General features: G+C 41.1%; 2 protein-coding genes across 6 annotated transcripts in view; one reads left to right on the forward strand and one right to left on the reverse strand.

Annotated features, from left to right (window-relative positions):
- The window catches only part of ELP2 (elongator acetyltransferase complex subunit 2), a 44,222-nt gene extending 42,910 nt beyond the window's left edge, over nucleotides 1-1,312 (reverse strand). For 2 of the 4 annotated variants that reach the window (XM_040479048.1, XM_040479046.1), the window contains exon 1: nucleotides 1,063-1,312. In XM_040479048.1, coding sequence (XP_040334982.1) covers nucleotides 1,063-1,200 — 138 coding nt within the window. In that variant the 5' untranslated portion in view covers nucleotides 1,201-1,312. The remainder of the gene's footprint in view (nucleotides 1-1,062) is intronic. The other 2 variants (XM_040479047.1, XM_040479050.1) reach the window with 2 other exon arrangements.
- Nucleotides 1,313-1,980: 668 nt separating this feature from the next.
- Nucleotides 1,981-24,528, forward strand: SLC39A6 (solute carrier family 39 member 6). Of its 2 annotated transcripts, none has more exons than XM_040479051.1 (10): nucleotides 1,981-2,093; nucleotides 3,931-4,665; nucleotides 6,366-6,549; nucleotides 7,811-7,980; nucleotides 9,793-10,011; nucleotides 15,466-15,571; nucleotides 18,954-19,331; nucleotides 20,523-20,603; nucleotides 21,922-22,112; nucleotides 23,233-24,528. In XM_040479051.1, exons 2-10 carry the CDS (start codon nucleotides 3,940-3,942, stop codon nucleotides 23,383-23,385), a joined length of 2,208 nt encoding a protein of 735 aa, XP_040334985.1. In that variant the 5' UTR covers nucleotides 1,981-2,093; nucleotides 3,931-3,939; the 3' UTR covers nucleotides 23,386-24,528. The 2 variants fall into 2 exon arrangements, with proteins under 2 accessions (XP_040334985.1, XP_040334986.1); XM_040479052.1 differs by lacking the exon at nucleotides 1,981-2,093 and adding an exon at nucleotides 2,140-2,251.
- The last annotated feature ends 1,196 nt before the right edge of the window (nucleotides 24,529-25,724 follow it).

Consider the following 25,724-nt stretch of genomic DNA (forward strand, 5'->3'; position numbering starts at 1 on the left):
CAGCTATTTCATATATAAATTTGAATGTGAAAAGATTATGAGAATGAGATTTTTAATCAAATAAAGCAGTACAATAAGAAATACATAGAGCTATCTCCTGCATTGCATTTTCATTTCTAGCACTCTATTTTTTACACTGAGGCTCCTTTTGAGAAGCGACACTAATTGTATCCTCCAAAATCAGACAGTGGGAATGGAGTCATAATAACTCTGGTAAGACTGCAAAAACTAGTCACTTGGAAAGTTTGGTTATGGGCGCCTGCGTGGCTTAGTCAATTGAGCTCTGGACTCCCGAGATTGAGCGCTGGACTCTTGATTTCCGGTCAGCTCAAGATCTCACAGTTTGTGAGACAGAGCTTGTGGTTGGGCTCCGCGGGCCGACAGCACCGAACCTGCTAGGGATTCTCTCTCTCCTTCTCCCTCTGACACTCCCCCTGCATGCGTTCTCTCTCTCAAAATAAACAAACATTTTAAAGGGGGAGAAAAAAAAGCCTGGTTAAAGCACCAAGAAAACAATCAATAGACTTGGTAAAGTTCCAAGAATATGTACTCCCTGCCCTATAACCACTGCTTAGGATTCCTAATCCCTTTGACATTTACCCCACCGGCGCCTTCTTTAAAATATCTACTCCCTAAGTCAAAATACAAGTAATATTTCCTTGAAACCCAATACAAGCTTGTTAAGTAAATCTGAAGGAAATACAGAAGTGAGGTACCACCTGTGATAATGGCTTTCATCCATACCTAAATGGCGAATCTTTTAAAACCCGAACTCATTAACAGTACGGCCGTTCCCACGGAAGTTTTCAGAAACGGCTGTCATTCATGTGGGGAGTTACGTGGGACAGGTGGGGGGCTACGTGAGACTAACAGGCTACTGGCAGTACACGGTGACCCGAGGCTGCCGCGGCGTGCGACACGAGTCCCGCACGCCCCAAGGCGACCCCTCGCCCACACACCCTACCTGCCGCTCTGCAGGAGTGTCTACAGTCTGGCCGCAGCGCACCCAGAGGATTCCGACCCCGAAGAACATGGAAACAGGCGTCCAGCCACTTCTCTTACCTGAGGGTCATAGAGCACCACGGAACAGGATGTGCCGAAGGCCAAAAGTCCTCCGGGCCCGGAGTTCCAGCTCAGGGCTCCCCGCACCCGGTTTGGGCAGCAAAACACGTGAGTTACCTCCAGCACGGGCGCTACCATGTTGCTGGCTGGGCCGCGGCGGAGGCCTGGACGCGCACTTCCGCCCTCGGAGCGGAACTACCCGCGTGGTGGCCTTTCTTGCTGGCGTTATCCACACCGCTTTTCAGAGGCGTCCGAGGGCGGGGCGGAGGCGGCCACGCCCACGCCGGGTCCGCCCACTCTCCTGGCGCGAGTGGTCTTTAGTGTCTGGGCGCAGCTAGCTACCGGCACTCTGTGCTGGACCGTGGCCCAGCACCCAAGCACAGGTTGCGTCGCAGGAACGAAGACCCGCGTGGAGTAGCTCAGGGTCCTCCACAAAGACCCGGGGCTCGTGTGCCGCGGGAGCGTCAGGAACGTCCCGCTGCCCCTCACGGCCAGGCTCCCAGCAGCGGACGGAAGCTGGCCGGGGGAACTCAAGAGCGAATCTCGGGCCTCAGAGCGGCGCAGGGCCGGGGAGAGGCTGGACGAAAGGGCCCCTAACTGGTGCCGGCTCTCACAGCCTGCTCTGACCGCGCCTTCGTCTCACCCGCCCCTGCGAGCCCCGCGGCGCGGGCGAACAGGCGGACTCGTGGATCCGCCTGACGGGGACGGGGTTCCGGGCCGCACTGCGCATGCCCTGCAGTCATGGCTGGCGGAGGCGGTGGTTCGCGGCGGCGCGCTGCGCGCGGCGGTAATTAGTAATTGTCCTCCTGCTCCTGGGAGGCGAGGCGCGTGGGGCGCGGCTTCCCGGTGGCTGCGCGGCGGTACCCCAGCCCAGCCCGAGGGACAGCCGGGCAGATGAGACCGCCGCTTCTCCGTGCCCTGTAGAGGCTTCTGAGACAGAAGCACGGACCGGTTCCGAGCCCTCCGGACCGCCCGCGGGGAACTGAACCGGCGCGCGGGGCCGGGCCGTGGGACGGCGAGGCCGCGGAGAGGTGAGTCCCGCAGGTCCGGGAGGGGACAGCGGAGAGGGGGAACCTCGCGGTCCGTGGAGGCCGGACTTCCCAGTTTCGGGTGCATAGATGGGTTGCGGAGTCCAGCGGAGGACTTTCGGAGGAAACGGTCTGTCCTGTTCATCTCATATTCGAGGAAGGTACTGTCGTGTTTAAAAATACGAAAGCCTTTGGAAGCAGTTTTGTGCCCTTTTTTCCCGTTTTCTGCACTCTCCCCTTTTTCCAGGCCCTTGTCTTTAGGTTTTCTTTTTTCTTCAACACACGCTGACTTGTAGGGAAGAACCGGCGGCCGGTCCTTGACCGCCCTAAGTAAGCATCCTCCCGGGAGAAAGGCATGGAGCTGCCCTCTGAGCCACCCATTTGTGTTTGTCCCCACCCACTCTGGTCCTTGACTTTCTCTTCTGCGAATGATTTCTTAATCTTTATCCTTTGCATATTAACTGAATTCCCAAAACTTCAGGCCCGGAAAATTGTTCTTTGAGGAGTCTAGCCCTGTAAGGTGCTAGCCCTCCTAACACTAGCTTTTCCTGGTGCAGGAGACAGCTGAAAGTGGTAGAACTAAGTTACCCCGTCCTTGCTCTCTAGCTCTAGAACCGACCTCCACCTCTTTGGCTGAAGGCAGGTGAATTTGGTCACAGTCAGCATCCATCATTGGTGCTGCACATCTGGGTCCTGAGATATCAGTCCTTCTGCTTATCTGGACTATACCTTCCCTTGTTTAACTGAGTTCTGCTTTTCAAGGCTCGATTTTTTTTTTTAATAAAATGGGATTTCTTTTTAAGATTTTTTTTTTTAAGATTTAAATCTCTACACCCAACGTGGGGCTCAACCTACAACCCTGAAATCAAGAGCCACTGAGCCACCAAGGCTCAACTTGATTCTTTTCCTGGAGGTTAGGCCTTTGTTTCCAGATACTATTGTGTGAATGAGTGATGATAGTCCATGATAAAATTTTTACTGTTTTATAGGAACATAACGATTTTTTTAATGAAGTTTAATTAGAGGTGACACACCTGTTGGGATGAGCACTGGGTGTTGTATGGAAACCAATTTGACAATAAATTTCATATTAAAAAAAAATTAGAGGTGACATTTTGCAGTCATTCAAGAGAATGAGATCAATCTGTATGTACCAACACTGAAAGGTGTCATTTGTTGAGTGGGAAAAAGGATCCGATTTGTGTCATTAAAGGACACATCTACTTGACTATGGATAGAAAATATCCTAAGAGATATACAAGAAACTGGCAAAATGGGTTGCCTTTGAGGAGTGGGATTGGGAGAGAGAAGACTTAAATTGATTTGTATACAGTTAAGAAAAGTTATAAATGTGAATTCTGAGATTACCGTTTCTACTTTTTTTTTTCCGATGTTAAAAGATTGTTTTATGAAAAAGAAAAAAAAAGATTGTTTTATGAAATAATAATGATGGTGGAGATAATTGGGTTTTGTTTCATTTTGAATCATTGTTCTTACCATAACAAATTACCAGTATGGCTGCAACCACATGAATCTCTCCAGTTTCTGCATTACTTGTTGCTTTCTCAGTGCTAATTATGGTCCCTTAGCACTCAATTGTTCTCCAGTTGTTTCATGTATATTCAAGGGTAGGGCCTAGAATTCTTTGTATTTTTGTATATTTCTTTATATTTGTATATTTGTATATTTCTTTATATTTTCACTGTATGTAGCATTACACTAACCATACTAAACGATACTCTGTAAACCTTGATTGTTCAGTATCAATTTTCAGCATGAAATTTCTTAATTCAAATTGTTTTAAAAGTGAAAGCAAGAATTTTTTTTCTGTTTTCTCTAGGAAGGTGCAATGGCGAGGAATTTATCTGTAATCTTGATTCTGACCCTCACCCTGTCAGTCACAAATCCCCTCCACGAACTAGAACCAGCAACTGCTTTCCCTCAGACCACTGAGAAAATTATTACAAATTGGGAATCTGGCATTAACATTGACTTGGCAGTCACCACACGGCGACATCATCTACAGCAGCTTTTCCATCGCTATGGAGAAAATAATTCCTTGTCAGTTGAAGGATTCAGGAAATTGCTTCAGAATATAGGCATAGATAAGATTAAAAAAATCCATATACACCATGACCACGACCATCACTCTGACCATGATCACCATTCTCACCGTAATCATGCTCCTTCCAATAAAAATAATCGGAAAGCTCTTTGCCCAGACCATGAGCCTGATAGTTCGGGTAAAGATCCCAGAAACAGCCAGGGAAAAGGATCTCACCGATCAGAACACGCTAACAGTAGAAGGAATGTTTTAATCAAGGATGGTGTCACGGCTAGTGAAGTGACCTCCACTATGTATAACACTGTCTCTGAAGGAACTCACTTTCTAGAGACAATAGACACTCCAAAACCTGGAAAACTTTTCCCCAAAGATGTGAGCAGTTCTACTCCACCCAGTATCACAGAAAAGGGCCGGATGAGCCAGCTGGCCAGTAGGAAAACAAATGAATCTGTTAGTGAGCCCAGAAAAGGCTTTATGTATTCCAGAAACACAAATGAAAATACTCAGGAGGTAAGATGACTGCTTTTCATTATGCCTGCTTGTTTGTCCCATCATTGCCGTTCTATCTTTAGCTGTAAGGAGTATAAAGTAAAAATAAAATGATGAATTACTGAAAAGGGAATGTCTGCTTTCTCATCCAGGCATTTGGTCCAAAAGTCCTGATCTCTACTGTGTTATAAACATTCCTGATACGGGGCACTTGGGTGGCTCAGTCGGTTAAGCGTCCGACTTCAGCTCAGGTCACGATCTCGCGGTCCATGAGTTCGAGCCCCGCGTCGGGCTCTGGGCTGATGGCTCAGAGCCTAGAGCCTGCTTCTGATTCTGTGTTTCCCTCTCTCTCTGCCCCTCCCCCATTCATGCTCTGTCTCTCTCTGTCTCAAAAATAAATATTAAAAAAAATTAAAAAATAAATAAACATTCCTGATACAAAACTTGGGGGATAGTTTTTTGGTAACGATGGTGCTGGCAGCTAAAACTATTTTCTAATAGAATTGAAAATGAGTGTGGAAGGCAGTTATCAGTTATTTTTGGAGTAAATACCTTTAAAAGGTGGATTTTGTTCATGAAAAGTAGAAAATGGGAGTTCACAAAAGCAGCAGTTAGAATCCAGGTTTTAGGGAAAGGTGTGGCTGAAGACACAAAAGAAGGCAAGAAGAATAGTGTTACCTTTTTGGAAGAAGTATCTCTGTGGCTTGTGGAGTCCTAGCTACCAAGAACCATGTGGTGGACAAATTAAAAGTCTTGGGCAGTGAGGTTCTGAATTCATGTATTTTTCTTAGACTAGACTTCCAGACTGTGCACAGTTTTCCTTGGCTGAGAGAGGTCAAGAACAAGGAATTAGTTGGTACACATTAATGATCAAAACTTAAAGAACACTTCATTCAAATCATCATATGACTGTACCAATTCCAGAATAATCTTAATGGTCATTCCCATAGCAACACCGGTAATAAAGTTTGTTCTGAGTAGTATTTGCCAAGAACTGTGGGAAGTTAAAGTAACTTTACAGAAGATGAGAAACAGATGCCATTGCCAATTTTGTGTATGAGTGAGAAGGGGCGTTCAGATTACCTAGAGGGGATTCTCTTCAAACTGAGCTTGTCGTCTAATTACGTTGTTGAAACAGCTGCCTGCTGGTACAGGTTTGTTTTATTAACCAGCCTTGCCCTCCACAAGAGTAATTGGCATATTTTAATCTCTCGTTCTTGTAGAGCTTTTGCCAGGGAGATAGAACTGAGCTAAGTTTTGCAAGTACAGTCATTGCTGGAAGAGTGACATGGTTTGGACTTGTTTAGGCCAGGTAGGGTAGCGTTAGTACTAAATCAACATATTTCTCAATCTCTAATTAGAGTTCCCATCTCAAAATTAAAGCTCATTTCCTTAATAGGTTTATACAATGAGTTAACAGGCTTGTGAATGTCCATTTATCCTGAAGGTTATTCCGCTCAGGGCTTTCTCTCTAGATGATTTAAACTGCTTCTCCCAAGAAGTAGGCAGAAGAAGTGGGACACCACCATTGTCACACAGTATCACCAAGAAGCTTGAGGCAAGTTCCAAAGTACTCAAAACAACAGTTGATGCTAATGGGTTGACTTGAAAAAATAAGGAAGTAGCTTCAGTGTGGAAAGGGTGTTGTATCATCAGACAATTTTTTTGGATTGTCTAATGGGAATGCTTTCTGGTGATTTTCACTGCTTTGTTTCCCACAGTGTTTCAATGCGTCCAAGTTACTCACGTCTCATGGCATGGGCATCTGGGTTCTGCTGAATGCGACAGAGTTCAACTATCTCTGCCCAGCCATCATCAATCAAATTGACGCTAGATCGTGTCTAATTCATACAACGAGTGAAAAGAAAGCTGAAATCCCTCCAAAGACCTATTCTTTACAAATAGGTAGGGTAGCCTTTCTTATGTAAAGATAATTTCAAGTAGGTATATTTATGTTGTCCTTTTCCCTATATTGACATGAATCCATTCATTTTCAGCCTAATCTTAATTGTTCTCTGCCCTGAGTGTGAACAAAGCACGTTGGTTAGCCTTGCCTTAAAAACAAAAATATACTGTAAGTGAGGACATCCCACAGGGCCATCCAAAATTTGGGCTTTTTCTATGTTGTCCCACTGTTTCAGAAGGTCAGAGTTAATATCTGCTGTTTAGGAGCCTAATGGTATGTTCTTATTAATAAATTAATAAACTAGGATCAGTTCTGGTCTACTGTAGACCTGTGTTGCTCAAAAAGTATGGTGAATAGTTGCTTTGTTCACTGAAGAAATTATTGAATTCCTGGTTTCCTTCTCTTTCTTTCATTCTTTCTTTTTTTTTTTTTTTTTTTAACTCTTCTCCCTTTCATAATTTAGCTGTATGGGAGTCGAAAAGCTCAGTTCCCAAATGATGTAGAAATCATCGTTGGTAGCAGTATTCTGCCCTCTTTTCACCCCCATCTGAAAGAGCTTTCCACTAGACTTACATTCTTTACCAGGAGGGTTCAGTCAGATTGTTGATTTGAGCCAGCAGCAGGTTTCTTGGTTATTGCTCTATTACCACAGCCCTCTTCCACTGAGTTTGTATTTCTTTAGCTTAAGAAATGCAACTTGGGGCGGAGTGGGGGGCGGTGAGGTGGTGCCCGGGTGGCTCAGTTGAGTGTCTGCCTTCAGCTTGGATCATGATCTCACAGTTCGTGAGTTCAAGCCCCACATCGGGCTCTCTGCTGTCAGTACAGAGCCTGCTTCAGATCCTCTGTCCTCCTCTCTCTCTGCCCCTGCCTCCCTCTTTCTCTCTCTTCGAAAATAAATGGGTAAACTTCAAAAAAAAAAAAAAAGAAGATTAAGAAATGCAACTTGGGGGTGCCTGGTGGCTTAGTTGGTTAAGCATCCAAATCAAATCATTTTCGGCTTATGTCATGATCTCAAGGTTTGTGATATCAAGCCCCACGTCTCATTGGGCTCTTCACTGACAGCATGGAGCCTGCTTGGAAATTCATTCATTGTCTCTCTCTCTCTCTCTCTCCCCCTCCCCCACCCCCGTCTCACCCTCTCCCCCACCCCTGCTTGTGTGCATGTGTGCTCTCTCTCTCTCTCAAAATAAAAAACTTTTAAAAAACTCTTCAAAGTTTAACAATTATATAATTTTCCTTTTGCTGTGTTTTATTTGACAGCCTGGGTTGGTGGCTTTATAGCCATTTCCATCATCAGTTTCCTGTCCTTGCTGGGCGTTATCTTAGTGCCTCTCATGAATCGGGTGTTTTTCAAGTTTCTCCTAAGTTTCCTTGTGGCACTGGCTGTCGGGACATTGAGTGGTGATGCTTTTTTACACCTCCTCCCACATGTAAGTACAGTCACTTGTCTTATTAGTATATTGTATTATTCAACATTGAAAAAATTCAAGAACTTTTGGTTTGTACTAGAATTCTTTGTGTTGGTATATATAAAAGGTTAGAGATTTGGTTTAGAAGAGTTGATTTTAAAATACATTTGCTGGAGGGGCGCCTGGTTGGCTCAGTCGGTAGAGCATCTGACTTGGGCTCAGGTCATGATCTCGCAGTTCACGAGTTCAATCCCCACATCGGGCTCTGTGCTGACAGCTCAGAGCCTGGAGCCTGCTTTCGAATTCTGTGTCTCCCTCTCTCTCTGCCCCTCCCCTGCTCATGCTCTGTCCCTCTCTGTCTTTTAAAGTAAAATAAAACGTTGAATAAATAAATAAAATATATTTGTGGCAGTGCCTGGCTGACTCAGTCCGAAGAACATGCAACTCTTGATATCAGGGTTGTGAGTTCAAGACCCATTTTGGTTGTAGAAATTACTTAAAACTTAAAAAAAAAATTTTTTTAGGGATGCCTGGGTGATTCAGTCAGTTAAGCATCCGACTTCGGCTCAGGTCATGATCTCATGGTTTGTGAGTTTGAGCCCCACGTCAGCTCTGTGCTGACAGCTCAGAGTCTGAAGCCTGCTTCAGAGTCTGTGTCTCCTCTGCCCCTCCACAACTCATGCTCTATCTCTTTCAAAAATGAATAAACATTTTTAAAAATGTTAAAAAAAATTTTTTAATAAAATTAAAAAAAAAACTGGTAACTGAAAGCTGCATTTTTGTTCTAGATCTGCATATATGTTCATGGTTTGTTTTTTGCTTTTTTTCTTTAAGGGACTTTATTAAATAAAGAATTTAACTTTTTGGACCCAGTTAATAGAAGGAGACAGATTCTGCTCAGATACTATTACTGTGATAGATTGCAACGTGAATTATCTGTTTACATTAGTGTATTTGCCACAGAAATATAAACTGATTCTCTATGTACTCAAGAAACGAATTTTCCTTGAGAGTTGAATTTGTAAGATTCACACTCACTGACACAAGTAAATTCTTAAATTATGTAAAGTTTATTTGATAGCTCCATTAAATACTTAAAATAATCGGATCTCATCCTTTAAATTTTCCTCAGATGTTCGTAGGTAAGCAGGGAAAAAAATCATTCTTAGAGTCCTACATATATTTTGCTGTGATAAGTTCCCCGGGCCCCAGAAGGCACTTGTTCAGGAATACCTGCTGCACCAAGCAGCTGATGCGTAGGGTGCCCCGTGCCCCACCCCCCATCTTGTCTCGGCTGGTGTGCTCCACACTCAGTTGCCTGACGCGCAGTGGTGGCAGTTCCTACCGCACCCAGCTGCAGACTGCTGGGGCCACACACCTGGATCTCAGGTACCTGCCAGGGCCCGTGATACACACGGGGCTTCTTGTAACCACAGTGACAGGACTAGTGTGGGCTTTTTCAGTTTGGAGTGTAGACAGTAAACACTGTATGTCTGTTAAATCTGGCAGTTCCCTGCTATTTGTGGCCCTGGTCACTTGTCAAACATTGAAAATACCCGTTACCTATGTGAGAGTTATTAAGGAAGGTATCTGTCTTCACACTAAACAAATGCAGTCTGTTAAGTGCCTTAGCACATGGTACATTAAGATCTAAATTGCTAGCTGACTGCGGGTCATTTTTTTTTCATGTATTGAACTTCTCTCTGAGCTCTGAAGTATCCCATTACTTGACTAATTCTGGATGTTTTCGTATTTGACCTTATTATCTTGGCCAGTTTTTCTGACACGTGTGAAACTAATGAATTTATAAAACACACGTTGCTTTCCCTTTAGTCTCACGCAAGTCACCAGCACAGTCACAGCCATGAAGAACCAGCAATGGAAGCGAAGAGAGGGCCACTTTTCAGTCATCTGTCTTCTGAAAACATAGAAGAAAGTACCTATTTTGATTCCACGTGGAAGGGTCTGACAGCTCTGGGTGGCTTGTATTTCATGTTTCTCGTCGAACATGTGCTCACATTGATCAAGCAATTTAAAGATAAGAAGAAAAAGGTAAGAAAAAGTACTGTGTACTTACTATACATCAGACATTTATTTGAGTAGTACTCTAACTAGACTGTTAGCTGAGCTTGTCCAGGGGGTGTGATCTTCATTTGAGAGGAGTTCAGTACCCTGAGATAGTTTTTGTTCCCAGAGGCATTCATATTATTGATAACCCGGGAGTTCTCTATTTTCAGTGTTCCTTTCAAACTCAGGCGAGGGTAAGATCTGCAAAGGATGAACATCTGTATAAACGACCAAACAAGACACACGCAGAGCCTTAAAGCCTTAAAGGTCAGAAGCATCACGATTATGGCCTTTATAGTGGCAATGGTTTCACAGGGATATATACCCAAGTTCATTGATTTATATACTTTAAATATGCACAGTTTTCAGTGTCAATCATACCTGTCAATAAAGGTTTGCTTGTGTTTTTTTTTTTTTTTTAATTTTTTTTTTTTTTAAACGTTTATTTATTTTTGGGACAGAGAGAGACAGAGCATGAACGGGGGAGGGGCAGAGAGAGAGGGAGACACAGAATCGGAAACAGGCTCCAGGCTCTGAGCCATCAGCCCAGAGCCTGACGCGGGGCTCGAACTCACGGACCGCGAGATCGTGACCTGGCTGAAGTCGGACGCCCAACCGACTGCGCCACCCAGGCACCCCGGCTTGTGTTTTTTTAAAGAAGCATTATGGATACACTGTTGGTATTTATTGGTAGTTAGCGTTAACTGCTTGATTAACTTTATTCACCCAGTAGCTGAATATTCTGTTGCATTTAAGAGGGTTTGTGACTTTCACAGTCTTGTCCTTTGCAAATTGACACCAGAAAGTAGTATGAAGGCAAACAGCAGGCTCCTTATCTCTGGTAAAAACACCCAATGTGTCACCTGTGGTTATCTGCCACCTCTCGTCTGATGTGACCAGGCAAGTCAGTCAAAAGACTGTCTTTATGGAATCCTGTAAAAATGGCACGTACACATCTTAGATGTCTTAATTAATATAAAACATTCATACATTCATATTCTGGTCATTTGATGTTGACCAGGATTTTGAGTTGGAGTTCCGTATGACCATTGTTTTCCTATAGCCATGCGACTTCATCCACAATCTCCAATTTCAGTTTCTCTCAAGTTGAGCAAGAGGTTATATGTTAGCAAAGGTATTCGAAGGTAGAGTTTAGGTTTTGTAAATTTTTAAAGTTTTATGCAGTGGTTGCTTTACATAACTTGATAGTCTTTTTTTTTTTTTTTTTTAGCACCTTGCCTTTGAATCTTTCAAAAGCATTCAACTTAAGGTTTCACAGATGTACCTATTCTCACCATCATTTCACAATTTGAGCTGTACATAATTTAATTGTGCAATTACAATAACAAGTATAACTGGCATGAAGAGGTTTGAAAACGAACATAGTTGTTCTTGCTGAACACAGAGCTCCCTGTGGGAAACAAGTGCGTGTGTGACCAGGAGAGTGCCTCGTTCATCCTGTGACTATTTGCCCCGATAGATTTGACATCCACTAAAATCTCAAGCTATAAATTTTGAGCCTTCTCCTTGCTGCACCTAAATTTAGTGGAAAGAAAGGAAGTAAGAATAGCTTGTTCATTCTTAATCCAGGAGTCCTCTTCCACGTTCCCATCGTCCCACGCACTTCCCTGGGACTAATTTGAGGATATATCCTACTTGTTTACATTCTCTGGAATTCTTTCCTTAGAAAAACAAATGATCCTTTTTAGTTTTCTTTTGGAAGAGGTGGGGTTTAGAGGTCTGTTTGTATTGTTGTCTCCCTGGTTCAAATGCCATCATTTCTTTACCATTCTAATTTCAATTTAGCTTTCAAATTTACCTAAAGATAGCTTTTCTTTAATCTGGTACTCTTTAATATGAGACTCTTAAGAAGTAGGTTCTCTCTTATTTAATAGAGAACAATTATTTTTAAACTCCAGGTTATAATTCAATGAGTTGTGAAATCAGTCTTCTGTCATCACCAATGTTTTTAAATTATTTTTCTGTTTATTCATCTTAGAAAAAGCACAAGTGGGAGAGGATCAGAGAGAAGGAGAGACAGAATCCCAAGCAGGCTTGGCACCATCAGAGCAGAGCCTGATGTGGGGTTCACACCCATAAACCATGAGATCATGACCTGAGCCAAGATCAGGAGTTGGACACTTAACTGACTGAGCCACCCAGGCGCCCCATGACCAATGTTTTTAAATGCATCAGTGATGTTACGATGTATTATGTCTTTTACTATGTACACATTACTTTGGCTTGTAGTCAAAGAAGCTTGATGATATCTTTTCTAAAATAGTTTCTACTGGAATATAAACTGTTAAGACCCAGGACCTCTGCCACATCTCCAATGCCTAGAATGCCATCTAGCACATAATAGATACTTAACAAATATTTGTTGAATGTATAAGAAACATTAAATAAAAACTCTCCATTATATGGTGAGTGTTGAGAGCTTCTTCAGCCTCATAACAGGACATTTTACCTAGCATTTTCCTTAAGACATCCATTCTGTACTCTGGACGATTCCATATATCATACTATGTATGTCAGTCTGAAATCTCTATATGCAGACTAGGTTACATCTCATACTTTATAGATAGTTGGGCCTTTATAATAAGTTCAACGTCAAAACCTTTTTTCTACCAGTGAAGGTTATTGCTCACTCTAGGAACCTGAAAGTCATCTATAACATCTCCCTTATCCTCATATCCAAGCTAGTTTTATTAACTACATCCACAGTCTTTCAGTTTCTCTCCCTCTTCTTTGCTATGATGCTGGTCTAAACCATGCTTATCTCCTTCTTAGGTGTTAGCAGTCACTTCCTAACTGGACTGTCTACATTATTGTATTGTTTTCTTCTCCCAGTCCAGAACAGAGCAGGCAAAGTGATTTGTTTAAATGGAAAATCTGGTGAAGTTGTAACCACCACTGAAAATCCTTCCAGTGACTTGTTAATACTTTCCAGTGACTTGTTAATACTTCAGGACAAGTATTTGCATTGTCTAGGTCTCTTTCTGCCACCCAGCCTCCTTTCTAGCCCCGTCTCTGACCTACTAAGCCCCAACCACCTTACGTTGCTTTCATTTGTGGGGTGGGGTGGGGCTGGCCCCTTCCTGTTGTAGGGCCCTCCCACCTGCTTTTTTCCCTGCCTGGAATACATCCACCTCTGCACCTCCACAGCCACCCCACCCCCCACAAACTCCTGCTTTCTTTAGGTCTTGGTATAAGTATCACTTTCTCAAGGAAACCTGTCCTGGAACTTAGTTGCGTCTTGTTATACACTCTCATAGCACTATGTGTTTTTCCTTTATAAAACATACTGAAAATAGCAATTGAAGAATTGTTTAATCATTGTATCTGTGCAGTCTCCCTTCCCGTGGGTGATAAGCTCCATGAAAACAGAGACCAGGCGTATCTTGTTTTATGCTATATTGCCAGCACTTAGCATAGGGAACATTATGGGTCCCCAATACTTACAGAATGAAAGAATTGGTTAAACTGTAGGTTCTAGGGTGAGTCATTGCCCAATAAGAAAGCATTAACTGAAGTGATATAAAATATCCTGAATTCATCTCTTGTCACAAATATTGAAGTACTTTCTCTGTTTAAGGCATTAAGCTAGGGGTAGGTATAAAGATATGTCTGTGGAGACTCCTGGGTAGCTCAGTCTAAGCATCTGACTCTTGATTTCAGCTCAGGTCATGATCTCAGCATTCTTGAGATCAAGCCCCGTGTCCAGCTCTGTGCTGTGCTGACAGGGCAGAACCTGCTTGGATTTTCTCTCTCTCTCTCTCTCTCTCTCTCTCTCTGTCTCTGTCTCTCTCTCTGTGTCAAAATAAATAATCATTAAAACAAAAAGATGTGGGGGCCTGGGTGGCTCAGTCGGTTAAGCGTCCAACTTCAGCTTATGATGCTGACAGCTCGGAGCCTGGAGTCTCGGATTCTGTGTCTCCCCCTGTCGCCAACCCCCATCTCAAAATTAAATAAGACGTTAAAAAAAAAAAAATGGGAGCACCTGGGTGGCTCAGTTGGTTGAGCGTGCGACTTTGGCCCACTTATAATCTCACGGTTCGTGGGTTCGGGCCCTGTGTCGGGCTCTGTGCTGACAGCTCAGGGCCTGGAGCCTGTTTCAGATTCTGTGTCTCCCTCTCTCTCTGCTCCTCCCCTGCTCACACTCTGTCTCTCTCTCAAAAATAAAGATTTAAAAAAAATTTTTTTTAAAAGATGTGTCTGTGTGCTTGCCTTTAAAAATGTATAAGAATGTACAGATATTTTATATGCTGTCACCAGAATGAAATCTCAGGTCCAGTAGTAATTAAGTCATATTCAAAAGTACTGCAAATAAGAAATCTATTATTTGTGTGACAGTTTTGAATACTGAATATTGACAGATGTTGAATGTCATTTTGAATATTACCTTCTACATGAGTAAATCCTGCATAGGCACCAATGTTCAAATGGTGACCATTATGCTTGGGCTCAGAGGTAAGGATAATATCTCAAGCATGGTATTGAGGTGGTTAAAAAACCTAATGATAAGTTTAAGGCTAACCAGTAGAGATTTGTTGAAAAAAAGAAAGCTGGGGGCGCCTGGGTGGCTCAGTTGGTTGAGTGTCCAACTACGGCTCGGGTCATGATCTCACAGTTTGTTAGTTCGAGCCCCGCGTCGGGCTCTGTGCTGACAGCTCGGAGCCTGGAGCCTGCTACTTGTTCTGTGTCTCCCTCTCTCTCTGCTCCCCCCCTGCTCACATGCTGTCTCTCTCTCTCTCTCTCAAAAATAAGTAAAGATTTAAAAAAAAATTTTTTTTAATAAAAAAAGAAAGCTTGTTAATGGTGTTTTATTACAGGAAAAGTATTTTAGTTTTAATAGGAAATACTTAATCAGTGTTACAGTATAGTTTCAGGTTATAAAAAGTATGGGAAATATGTGGTTTCAGTGTCCAAAAGAGGAATGGAGAGAGAACCAAGTAGTTGGTTAGCAGCTCACTAAATGCTGGAGAAAATGTCTCTAGTTGATTCCAAATTGATAGCCTGGGGCAGAGTTCAATTTTAATGTGTGTATGAATCATCTGGGCATCTAGTTAAAATCCCTATGTTGATTCATTAGGTCTGGAGTGTGGCCCAAGATTGTTCATTTCTAACAGGCTCCCAGAGCACACTTAAAAGTAGATGACATGGGGGACATTGAGAAAGATGACTGTGATTTTGCAACATTTCCTATTATTGGAGCTTTGACACTTCACCTTTCTGAGCAGTTATTATGTCTAGAACACACTACTAGGTGCTGTATAAGTTAACTATAGGCCCTGCCTGCCTTTGGATGACTTTTATTCCAGTAAAGTTCGTTTACTGTGTTGTCTTTTTCTGAATCTTTTGCTTAACTGTTTGTTTACAGTTGTACACCTAAGCAAGTCAACTGTTTTAAAGTATGGCTTTCCCTTGCAATTTTAGAATCAGAAAAAACCTGAAAATGATGATGATGTGGAGATTAAGAAGCAGCTGTCCAAGTATGAATCTCAACTTTCAACAAATGAGGAGAAAGTAGATGCAGACGATCGTAAGTCTTAACACATCTGAGGGCTGGAGGTAGTTGATTGCTCCGTGATTTACAGGCAGCTTAGACTATCTGGAAGAGAGGGGACTATGTCCCTTTTTAAATGTTTTCATTTTTACTTTTGAAATATCTTATACCTTTTCTTCTTAATTGTAAGTTGTTATATTTATTTTTCCAAAGGTAAATTCAGACATACAGAGAAGTTTCAAGAATAATACAAAGAATTTCTGTATCTCTTTCGTATATTCCCCAGTTATTTTACCTACGTTTATCATTCTATTTCTCTGTGAGTACACATACACAATTTTTTGCTAAACCATTTGAAAGTAAGTTACAGATGAGATGTCTGTGTATCCCCAAATGCTCAGTATGTTGTTGTTTTTTTTTTAAGAAAAAGGACACTGTTCTATAACCACAGTTCAGTTACTGAAATCAGGAAATTAATGCTGATACTATGCCATTATCTAGTCTCTGTAGATATCACTCATGTTTTTCCAGTTGTCTTAATGACTCCTTTATATTCTCCCTCCACCCAAAGAAAAAATTGGTCCAGAGTATAATCCAGAATCAAATGTTGCGTCTAGTTGTCCCCCACTTGGGGTTTCTCTCTTTTTTTTTTTTTTTTATGATTAATTGATCATTTTGGGCAGGAATACCACAACGTGATATTGTATCCTTTTCAGTGACATGATGTGCCACCTAACATGATGCTCCACTGTAAAGTTCCTATTTTTCCTGTAACTTGACTATTAGCTTGGCATTTCTTGTTAGACAGATTGAGTTAATAAATTTTTAAACCAGACTCCTTGCCATGAACTCTCTTTCATTGTTCATTTTGTCCAGTTTCACTGGCCTTCTTTTCATTCTGTGAGCACACCAGGTTTATCTCGGAGCCTTGCATTCGCTGTTGTTTCTTCTTGAAAGCCTCTTAATCAGATCTTCACACAAATTCCTTCTCCCATCATTTGGGAGTCAGAGGCCTTCCTTGATCACCAAAAGACAAAGGTTTCCCGGTCACTGGTCACTGTCCTTCACATTAACCTTTTCTGTTTTTTTCCATGCTTTCTGGTGCCTTAAATGGCCTTATTTATACATGTGTTTCCTTATCAAATATGGCTGTCACCCCACAAGAACGTAACTTCCTTGAAGGTAGAGACCTTGTCATGCTCCATTCCATCCCCAGTGCCCAGCAGGATACTGGCCAGTGTAGGTGCTCACTACATAGTTGCCAGCTGACAAAGGAGAAAAAACTACTTTTTTGCTACCGCCTACTTGTAAGGTTTCCTGTCCACCCTTTGTTTTTTCACATGTTTTTTTCTCTAAAGAGTAAGTGAAATGTTCTTGCTCTTTTTCTTGTGTCTCTTCTCTCTTCAGCCTTTTTAATGGAGTCCAGTGAAATATGTAACATTGAGCAGAAATAGCTGCCCTAGGATTGGACCACAGGGTCAGAATGTTCCCAAGAAAAGTGTCATCAGTGGACAAGACAAAGAGAAAAAAACAAAACTTTATTGTTGCAGTTTAATTTACTTCTCTTTGCACAATAAATGGTCCTTGGTGATAATTGTATTTCAAATATAGTACTTGTTTTTCCTTGAACTTTGCCCTCAAAACAGAAGAGGTTGGATGATAGGATTAAGTGTGTTTTTTATTTCCAAATTTCAGTATTTTTCTTAAATGTTTTTCTAAAGTATGTGGTGCTTGTATAATCAGGAAAACAGTCATCTTTCAAAAATGTAAGGAGGCACATATTACACTGTATGTTAACTAACTGGAATTTAAATAAAAACTTGAAAAAGAAAAAACAAACGTAAGAAGGCAGAAGAAATCAAGGAAGAATCTGAGCGGTTGTTATTGAAAGCTAAAGTTTAAAATCCATTCTTAATCTGTGAGACCATTTCTTAAAATTCAATAAAACCTGTTGATGTTTGTATTTTCTTCTTTCTTTCTTTCTTTCTTTCTTTCTTTCTTTCTTTCTTTCTTTCTTAATTTACATCCAAGTTAGTTAGCATATATTGCAATTATGATTTCAGGAGTAGAATCCCATGGTTTATCCCCTACATAGAACACCCAGTGCTCATTCCAACAAGTGTCTCCCTTAATGCCCCTTACCCATTAGCCCATCTCCCCTCCCACAACCCCTCCAGCAAACCTCAGTTTGTTCTCTATATTTAAGAGTCTCTTCTGTTTGTCCCCTCCCTGTTTTTATGTTAGTTTTGCTTCCCTTCCCTTATGTTCATCTGTTTTGTATCTTAAATTCCACATATGAGTGAAGTCCTATGATATTTGTCTTTTTCTGACTGGCTCATTTCACTTAGCATAATATCCTCTAGTTGCAAATGGAAAGATTTCATTCTTTTTTGCCAAGTGATATTCTATTGTGTGTGTGTGTATACACACACCACACTTTCTTTATGCATTCATCTGTCAGTGGACGTTTGGGCTCTTTCCATACTTTGGCTATTGTCGATAGTGCTGCTATAAACATTGGGGTGCATGTGCCCCTTGAAAACAGCACACCTGTATTGTTAGGATAAATACCTAGCAGTGCAATTGCTGGGTTGTAGGGTAGTTCTATTTTTAATTTTTTGAGGAACCTCCATACTGTTTTCCAGAGTGGCTGCACCAGTTTGCATTCCCACCTACAGTGCAAAAGAGATCCTCTTTCTCTGCATCCTCACCAACATCTGTTGTTGCCTGAGTTGTTAATGTTAGCTATTCTGACAGGTGTAAGGTGGTATCTCAGTGTGGTTTTGATTTGTATTTCCCTGATGATGAGTGATGTTGAGGCTCTTTTCATGTGTCAGTTAGGCATCTGGATGTCTTCTTTGGAAAAGTGTCTATTCATGTCTTTTGCCAATTTCTTCACTGGATTATTTGCTTTTTGGGTGTTGAGTTTGATACATTGTTTATAGATTTTAGATACTAACCTTTCATCTGATATGTTATTTGCAAATATTTTCTCCCATTCCTTAGGTTGCCTTTTAGTTTTGTTGTTTGTTTCCTTCACTGGCTGTGCAGAAGTTTTTATCTTGATAAGGTCCCAATAGTTCCTTTTTGCTTTTGTTTCCCTTGCCTCTGGAGATGTGTTGAGTAAGAAGTTGCTGCAGCCAAGGTCAAAGAGGTTTCTGCCTGCTTCCTCCTCGAGGATTTTGATGGCTTCCTGTCTTACGTTTAGGTCCTTCATCCATTTTGAGTTTATTTTTGTGTATGTAAGAAAGTGGTCCAGGCTCATTCTTCTGCATGTCGCTGTGAAGCCTGATGATGTTAGTACTTGCCATGCTCTAAGATCTTTTTGGACTTTGTCAGTGGGACTGTTTGAAATGTGTCCAGGCACATTAACAAAGTTTTCTGACTCTTTCCCAATGTCCTTTGTGTTTATACCTAGGACCTGAAGGCTATTTACGAGCAGACTCACAGGAGCCTTCCCACTTTGATTCTCAACAGCCAGCAATCTTGGAAGAAGAAGAGGTCATGATAGCTCATGCTCATCCGCAAGAAGTCTATAATGAATATGTACCCCGAGGGTGCAAGAATAAATGCCATTCGCATTTCCATGATACCCTCGGCCAATCAGACGACCTCATTCACCATCATCATGACTATCATCATATCCTCCACCACCACCACCACCAAAACCACCACCCCCACAGCCACAGTCAGCGCTACTCTCGGGAGGAGCTGAAAGACGCCGGCATCGCCACATTGGCCTGGATGGTGATAATGGGCGACGGCCTGCACAATTTCAGCGATGGCCTGGCAATTGGTATACATCTACATAGTTGCTTGTTGTTTGACTCTGAAAATGTCACATTAAACTACCAGTCCAATTTTAACAAAGAATAGGTTGATTTTGATAAGGCTGTTAACTTCTAAGATTATCAAAATGTTACTCTGTAGCTACTTCGACAACGAAGTTCTCAATAAATATTAGGTAAGGTTAAGTGCTACAACTGCCTAGCCCATTACCTAACTTGTAACTATCAACAGTTGTTTTAATTTGCAGTCTTAAGATCAAGATCTAATGTGTACAGAGCATGTGTTTTGGTTTTGTTTTTGTTTACATTTAAGTTCCCTTATCTATAAAATAGTATTAAGGGAAGAGAATTTTCATCATCTTTTATACCAAAATCATCTTGGCATGTCTGATAAGTTCAGTTACGAATCTCTATCCAAAAAACTAGTTTTTGCTATTAAATTGTTGTATCACAATCGAGAGATAATAGAATACTTATGAGTTTAGTAACTTGATGCTGGAAGGAGCAATGGAAATGATTACTGGTTAGGCAGCTGAGGCCTGGCAAAGCGAACCACCTGCCCCAGGAGGTAGTGCTGTTGTGCAGCCGGGCAGATGCGTCCAGGCTTGGCCCCCTGGAAGCCTGGTGCTCTCCCTCCTGTATGTACTGTGCACAGCATGAGCAGCAAAGGAGGACGTGCAGGTGCTCAGTCACCCTGTATAAGCAGTCAGTTATATATGGTGTTAGCTTTTAAAATGGGGGGAGCCATTTGTCCTAGACTGTCCTTGGTAGACAATGAAAGAATGAATGTAAACAAGTCTAATTACATAGTGAATTCTTCTGAGGCCAGCGAAACATATTTGTACTCCTGACTGCTGTGTTTTCTTTTAAACCTTTTAAATCAGTTTATGTTTTACATAAATGTTTTACGTGGTTGCAGTTACTTCCCAGGTCTGTGGGAAGATCCTCTAATCACTCTGAGGCATAGGGGAACTTTCCCTTCTCTCTCGTACCTGCTTATGCTCCACTGGGAAATGTAAACCTAATGGAATGTAATCTAACATTACTTATAAAGGAGATACGGAGTACAGCTGGGAAAGTTCTGTTTATTTACGACCAGAATATGGTTCACATCTTTTACCTTGTTTTGTAAGCTGGTAAGTTGTTTTTAAAAACACCCACAATATAATGTAGCCAAACTTTCTCTGATTTTTACCCAGGGGCTGCTTTTACTGAAGGTTTATCAAGTGGTTTAAGTACTTCTGTTGCTGTGTTTTGTCACGAGTTGCCACATGAATTAGGTAAGAGAACCACATAAATGGCATTTTCCAGGGGGTGAAGTATCCTAGTGTTGCTGGCTTTTGCTATTGAGAGTTCCAGCAAACTTCTTTGTAACTTTCATGCCTTCTTAGAAGTCTGCTAACCTGTCTAGCTTTCTTTTCTTACTGAGTACAAGTTTGTTTCCAGCCAGAACTCTGACCCTATAAGTATAATTACACAATTGTCCATGTGGGGTTGCCAGAGAGAAACCTGGGTCTCCTCCCTTGTCCTCTTTCCCTACCACATATCTTCTTACACCAGCATGCTGGTGACATCAGTGATCATTATCTTCATACCTACAATATGAATAAGACCACAGGAATAAGAGTCATCTTTTGTTAACAGAGATAAGTTGGCAAAGAGACTTGTTACAGCTGAAGAAAAGGGAAGTTGATGAATTATGTTTTGAATATTTTTCTCTTCTGTCACCAGGACTTAAAACCTTCCCAGAGTTGTTCTGGATCCCAGTTCATGTCCTTGTTTTTCTTTCTACAGACACATATTTGCACACACCTGTGATGCCATTTTCACTTTTGCTCCTTGGCATGTGTTCTGCCATTCACAAGGCCTCCCATCTGCCTACTCAATGTTTATGATCCTCAACATCTGGTTTATGTTCCACATTCTAGATCCTTCATGCTTCATTAAGCCTCTCTCAGCTATTCCTATCTTAATTTGTCTCTTTTTCTCCTTTTATAACTGGAACATTAGACTCTTTAGCTCTTAATTATAAATTGCCTTTATCATATGCTAATCATTTCATCTGTTCTCCACTCTCCTCTTCTTGATGGCCAGTTACAAGCTTGTTGAAGACAGTGCAAGACCACAAATAGTAGGTTTGTGGTATTTATCATTCATCAACAAAGTGAAAGCCATAACAAAAACTGGAAAAAAATAATTTAGGGGTCCTGGGTGGCCTAGTTGGTTAAGCATCTGACTCTTGATTTCAGCTCAGGTCATGATCTCAGTTTGGGAATTTGAGCCCCACATCAGGCTCTGTGCTGATAGTGTGGAGCCTGCTTGGGATTCTCTCTCTTTCCCTCTCTGCCCTCTCTCTCTCTCTCTCAAAGTAAATAAATAAACAAGCAAACAATCACAAACTTAAAAACCAAAATCTTAATTTATAGAGCTGTTAGGTGATTTACACTAACACTGTTAACCCCTGGGTAATTCTTAAGTTTGCTGCTTTTTCTTTTCCCCTCAAAAAAATTAGAGAATTTTGTAAATTGGGAAATCTGTTGGGTTTGTGTCTTAAAAGTGATTTTTCATTACTTTGTCCCTTTTTGTTTTCTATGAAAGGTGACTTTGCTGTTTTACTAAAGGCTGGCATGACTGTTAAGCAGGCTGTTCTTTATAATGCTCTGTCAGCCATGCTGGCATATCTTGGAATGGCAACGGGAATCTTCATTGGTCATTATGCTGAAAATGTTTCTATGTGGATATTTGCACTTACTGCTGGCTTATTCATGTATGTTGCTCTGGTTGATATGGTAAGTTTTTAAGAAGTTTAATTATAGTGTTGATTAATGATAAAATAGAGAAAATGCTCAGTGAAACCTTATTTTTATAAAGGCTTTAGATTAAGGGGCATCTGGCTGGCTCAGTAGAGCATGTGACTCGATCTCAGGGTTGTGAGTTCAAGCCCCACATTGGGGATAGAGCTAACTTTTTAAATAAATGAATAAAAAGGCTTTTTATTAAATGCCGTAGTGATAAGGGAGTCTATACTTTAGTAAGGTAACATAGAAAATACAGGCTCTTTAGAGTTTATCTTTTTGGATTATTGATCACAAGCACATTTATCCTAATGTGTATCAGGATACACAGAAATATCTACCCCTTTCTGATGTGTCTTCTTGAAGGTAGAATCTCAGTAATCAGGTATTGAATTGTGTATAGATTTGTAGGAAACCCAGCACATGTCACATTTTGTTGGCATGCTGTGTATACTTGAGAATGTTCATAAGTTTCTTACTAATGGACAAAGGAGTTACTTTTTTTTTTTGTCACCAAAATCCACACAATAATCCCAGCTAATCTGCCGAACTTCTATATAATGTAAGAGTTCCAGATCTCTGAACTTAGGTGAGCTATATGTCATGTTCAGTTCAGCTATACACAGTAACTGAAGCAGCATAATCAGTATAGCTCTTCATCTTCTAGTGGAGCAAACTGGACCAATAAAGACTGTGGCTTGTTGAGCATACTGTGAATAATCATTATTAATTAAACTGCTGGGAGGGGTGCGTGGGTGGCTCAGTTGATTATCAAGTGTCTGACTCTTGATTTCGGCTCAGATCATGATCTCGTGGTTCGTGGGATCAAGCCCTGCCATTGGGTTCTGCGCTGACGGTGCACGTGCTCCGTATGCACGCACTCTCTCTCAAATAAGCATTAAAAAAGATAAAACTGCTGGGAAATGCTGTGTGGCAGTATTAGCTAGAGTCAACATGTCCTGTTTTAAGATCCTGTTTTAAGGAGTTGACTCAGTATATCCAGCTACGTATACAACTAATATTACCGTATACTATATACTGTATACTGCTCTGTAATAAAAACAAATTTGTGGTTCTGAAAACTTAAATGTTGCCCTTTTTTTTTTTCTTTAAGGTACCTGAGATGCTGCACAATGATGCTAGTGACCATGGATGTAGCCGCTGGGGATATTTCTTTTTACAGAATGCTGGAATACTTTTGGGTTTTGGAATTATGTTGCTTATTTCCATATTTGAACATAAAATTGTGTTTCGTATAAATTTCTAATTAGGGTGTAAATTCTAGAGTAGCTTAAAAAATATAGCTGTCTGTAGTTTGAATAGGTCATAGGGAAATGAGAGTTCTTACTCTGTGATACGCAGACTTTATGGTTAGTGGATTTTGTGTGTTTTTTTTTAATTGAGTATTTCCATTTGTTGTGCTTTATAAGGTCAGTTTTGGTGGTAACATAAAGGTACGTTTTAATATTTAAGTTATTCTGTTTTGGGAATATGAGCTGTATGTGCAATTTACCAGTTTTACCAGTTTATTGTATAAACAAGAGATTTGGCATGACGTATTCTGTATATTTCAGGAAAAATGTCTTGAATCCTTTTTGTAGAACTAATCTAACACAGCAAGCCCCGTGCTGGATGTCAGACCTCTGAAGAACTGCTGGTGTTGAGGAGCAAGGACGCACACAAAGCCTAAGATACCAATAAAGCTCGTACTGAATTTAAGCTAAGAAATAAAAAGAAGAATCTGTAAGAATAAAGAAGACACAGATGTCTTACCCAAAAAAGTCACAAAACTAGTTATAAAAGAGAAGGAAATTTTTGAATTAAAAAAAAGCAGTATTAGTATAGAGTACACATGCATAAACATTTTTGTCAGAGTAAAATAAACCACAGTGAGCACTTTTTACTAATTTAGTTGTACATTTAACTTTGTATAATAGAGAAGTCTAAGTATATTTAATGAGCTCAAGCATATATAGCTTAACCAAGAAATTAGAATCTTAAAATATTAGTATGGAGATATACCGGATGAGTACAAGTAAGTTTATGTATGGTCAGAAAACTTGGCTGTTGAGTGCTCTGGTTGTCGGGTTTGCCAGATGTCAGCGTATTAGAACTTTGAGATAGGTAAAGACCTGAAAATCATTCTGAGTGTAATTTGACTTCTTGGATTCAGAAAGTACTTTGGTATCTTTCAGTGCTTCAGTGTTGTCACTCTGAGCAATTACCATGTTTATATGTAGTACTTTAGACATACTAGGGCTGTCTGTGGCATTCTCTAGATGTTGCTTTTCTACAAAATAAATCCCCCATGTCAGCTTGGTATCAGATACCTGATTTTCTTTTCTGTCTTTTACCGTCGTAACCATTTGTAAGTATACAGTTCATTAAAGTATATTCACCCTGCTGTGCATTGGGTCTCCAGAGCTTTTTCATCTTGCAGAACTGGATCTCTACACCCATTAAATAACAACTCCTCATTTCCTCCTTCCGCAGCCCCTGGTAACCACCATTTTACTTTCATCTCTGTGAATTTGAGATGTCTAGTTTTAAGTACAATCCAGATTATAGTATACTTATCAACTCATTTATATTACTAGGTGGCCTTAACTCCGTTTGAAAATCTTTTCCACCAAGACAATGATCCACAATCTGTTCCAAGCTGCCCCTAGTTTTTCTTTTATAACAACCAGGGCCTTAAGCCCGAGAAGCATTGATACCCTACGTTCTAGAGAATCAGAAGAAAATTGGACAAAACCCGATGGCCTACTGAGTCAATTGGACTATCATTTCTATTCCCCAAACCAAGTGACAGGGATGGATATGGGTAACCAGAGAATGACTTGGATTTAGGGTGCCTCAAAGCATGACATGAGGCGTCTCCTCTAGTTCAATGATTACTGTGCTTCAGACTTCTGCCCACAGACCTACCTTACTGCTACTACTAAATCACTGCAAGATGAGGAAGTTCTGGAAGAGCTGGAAATGTTCCTTGAGTTTGGGGAACACAGACTTCATAGACTCTGAAGGTGGAAGGTGTGCAGGACCAGCCCACAAAACAATGAACTGGAAATAATTCCTACTCCAGGTTAAACTCCTTTGTAGATCTGTGGAAGATTTAAGTAGTTTCCATGGCTCCGTATGGGGGAGAATGGAGATGAGAAGAAAATGTAGGGGGGCGCCTGGGTGGCTCAGTTGGTTGAGTGTCCAACTTGAGCTCAGGCAATGATCTCACGGTTTGTGAGTTTGAGCCCCACGCCGGGCTGTGTGCTGACAGCTTATAGAGCCTGCTTTGGATTCTGTCTCCCCTCTCTCTGCCTCTCCCATGCTCATGCTCTGTCTCCCTCTGTCTCTCAATAATGAATAAATGTTAAAAAAAAACAAAAAAAAAGATGTAGGAGCTGTAGAATATGAAACAAGCTGATCAGGCAGGGAGTGGGAGAAGGGTAGGGAAAACTTAAAAGACTGATAGAAAAAGGCACAAGTAATACCTTGAATGAAAAATGCATAGAGTAGATTATGTATACTTGAAAACTTTATGGATTAATTTTCTGGAAAATGGCCACTCAAGAAAAAAATAGAAAGTCAATTACTGTTAAAATAATCCTG

The sequence above is a fragment of the Herpailurus yagouaroundi genome, unplaced genomic scaffold (genome assembly GCF_014898765.1).
Source record: "Herpailurus yagouaroundi ecotype Mexico unplaced genomic scaffold, PumYag 142, whole genome shotgun sequence".
In the NCBI taxonomy this organism is placed as follows: Eukaryota; Metazoa; Chordata; class Mammalia; order Carnivora; family Felidae; genus Herpailurus; species Herpailurus yagouaroundi.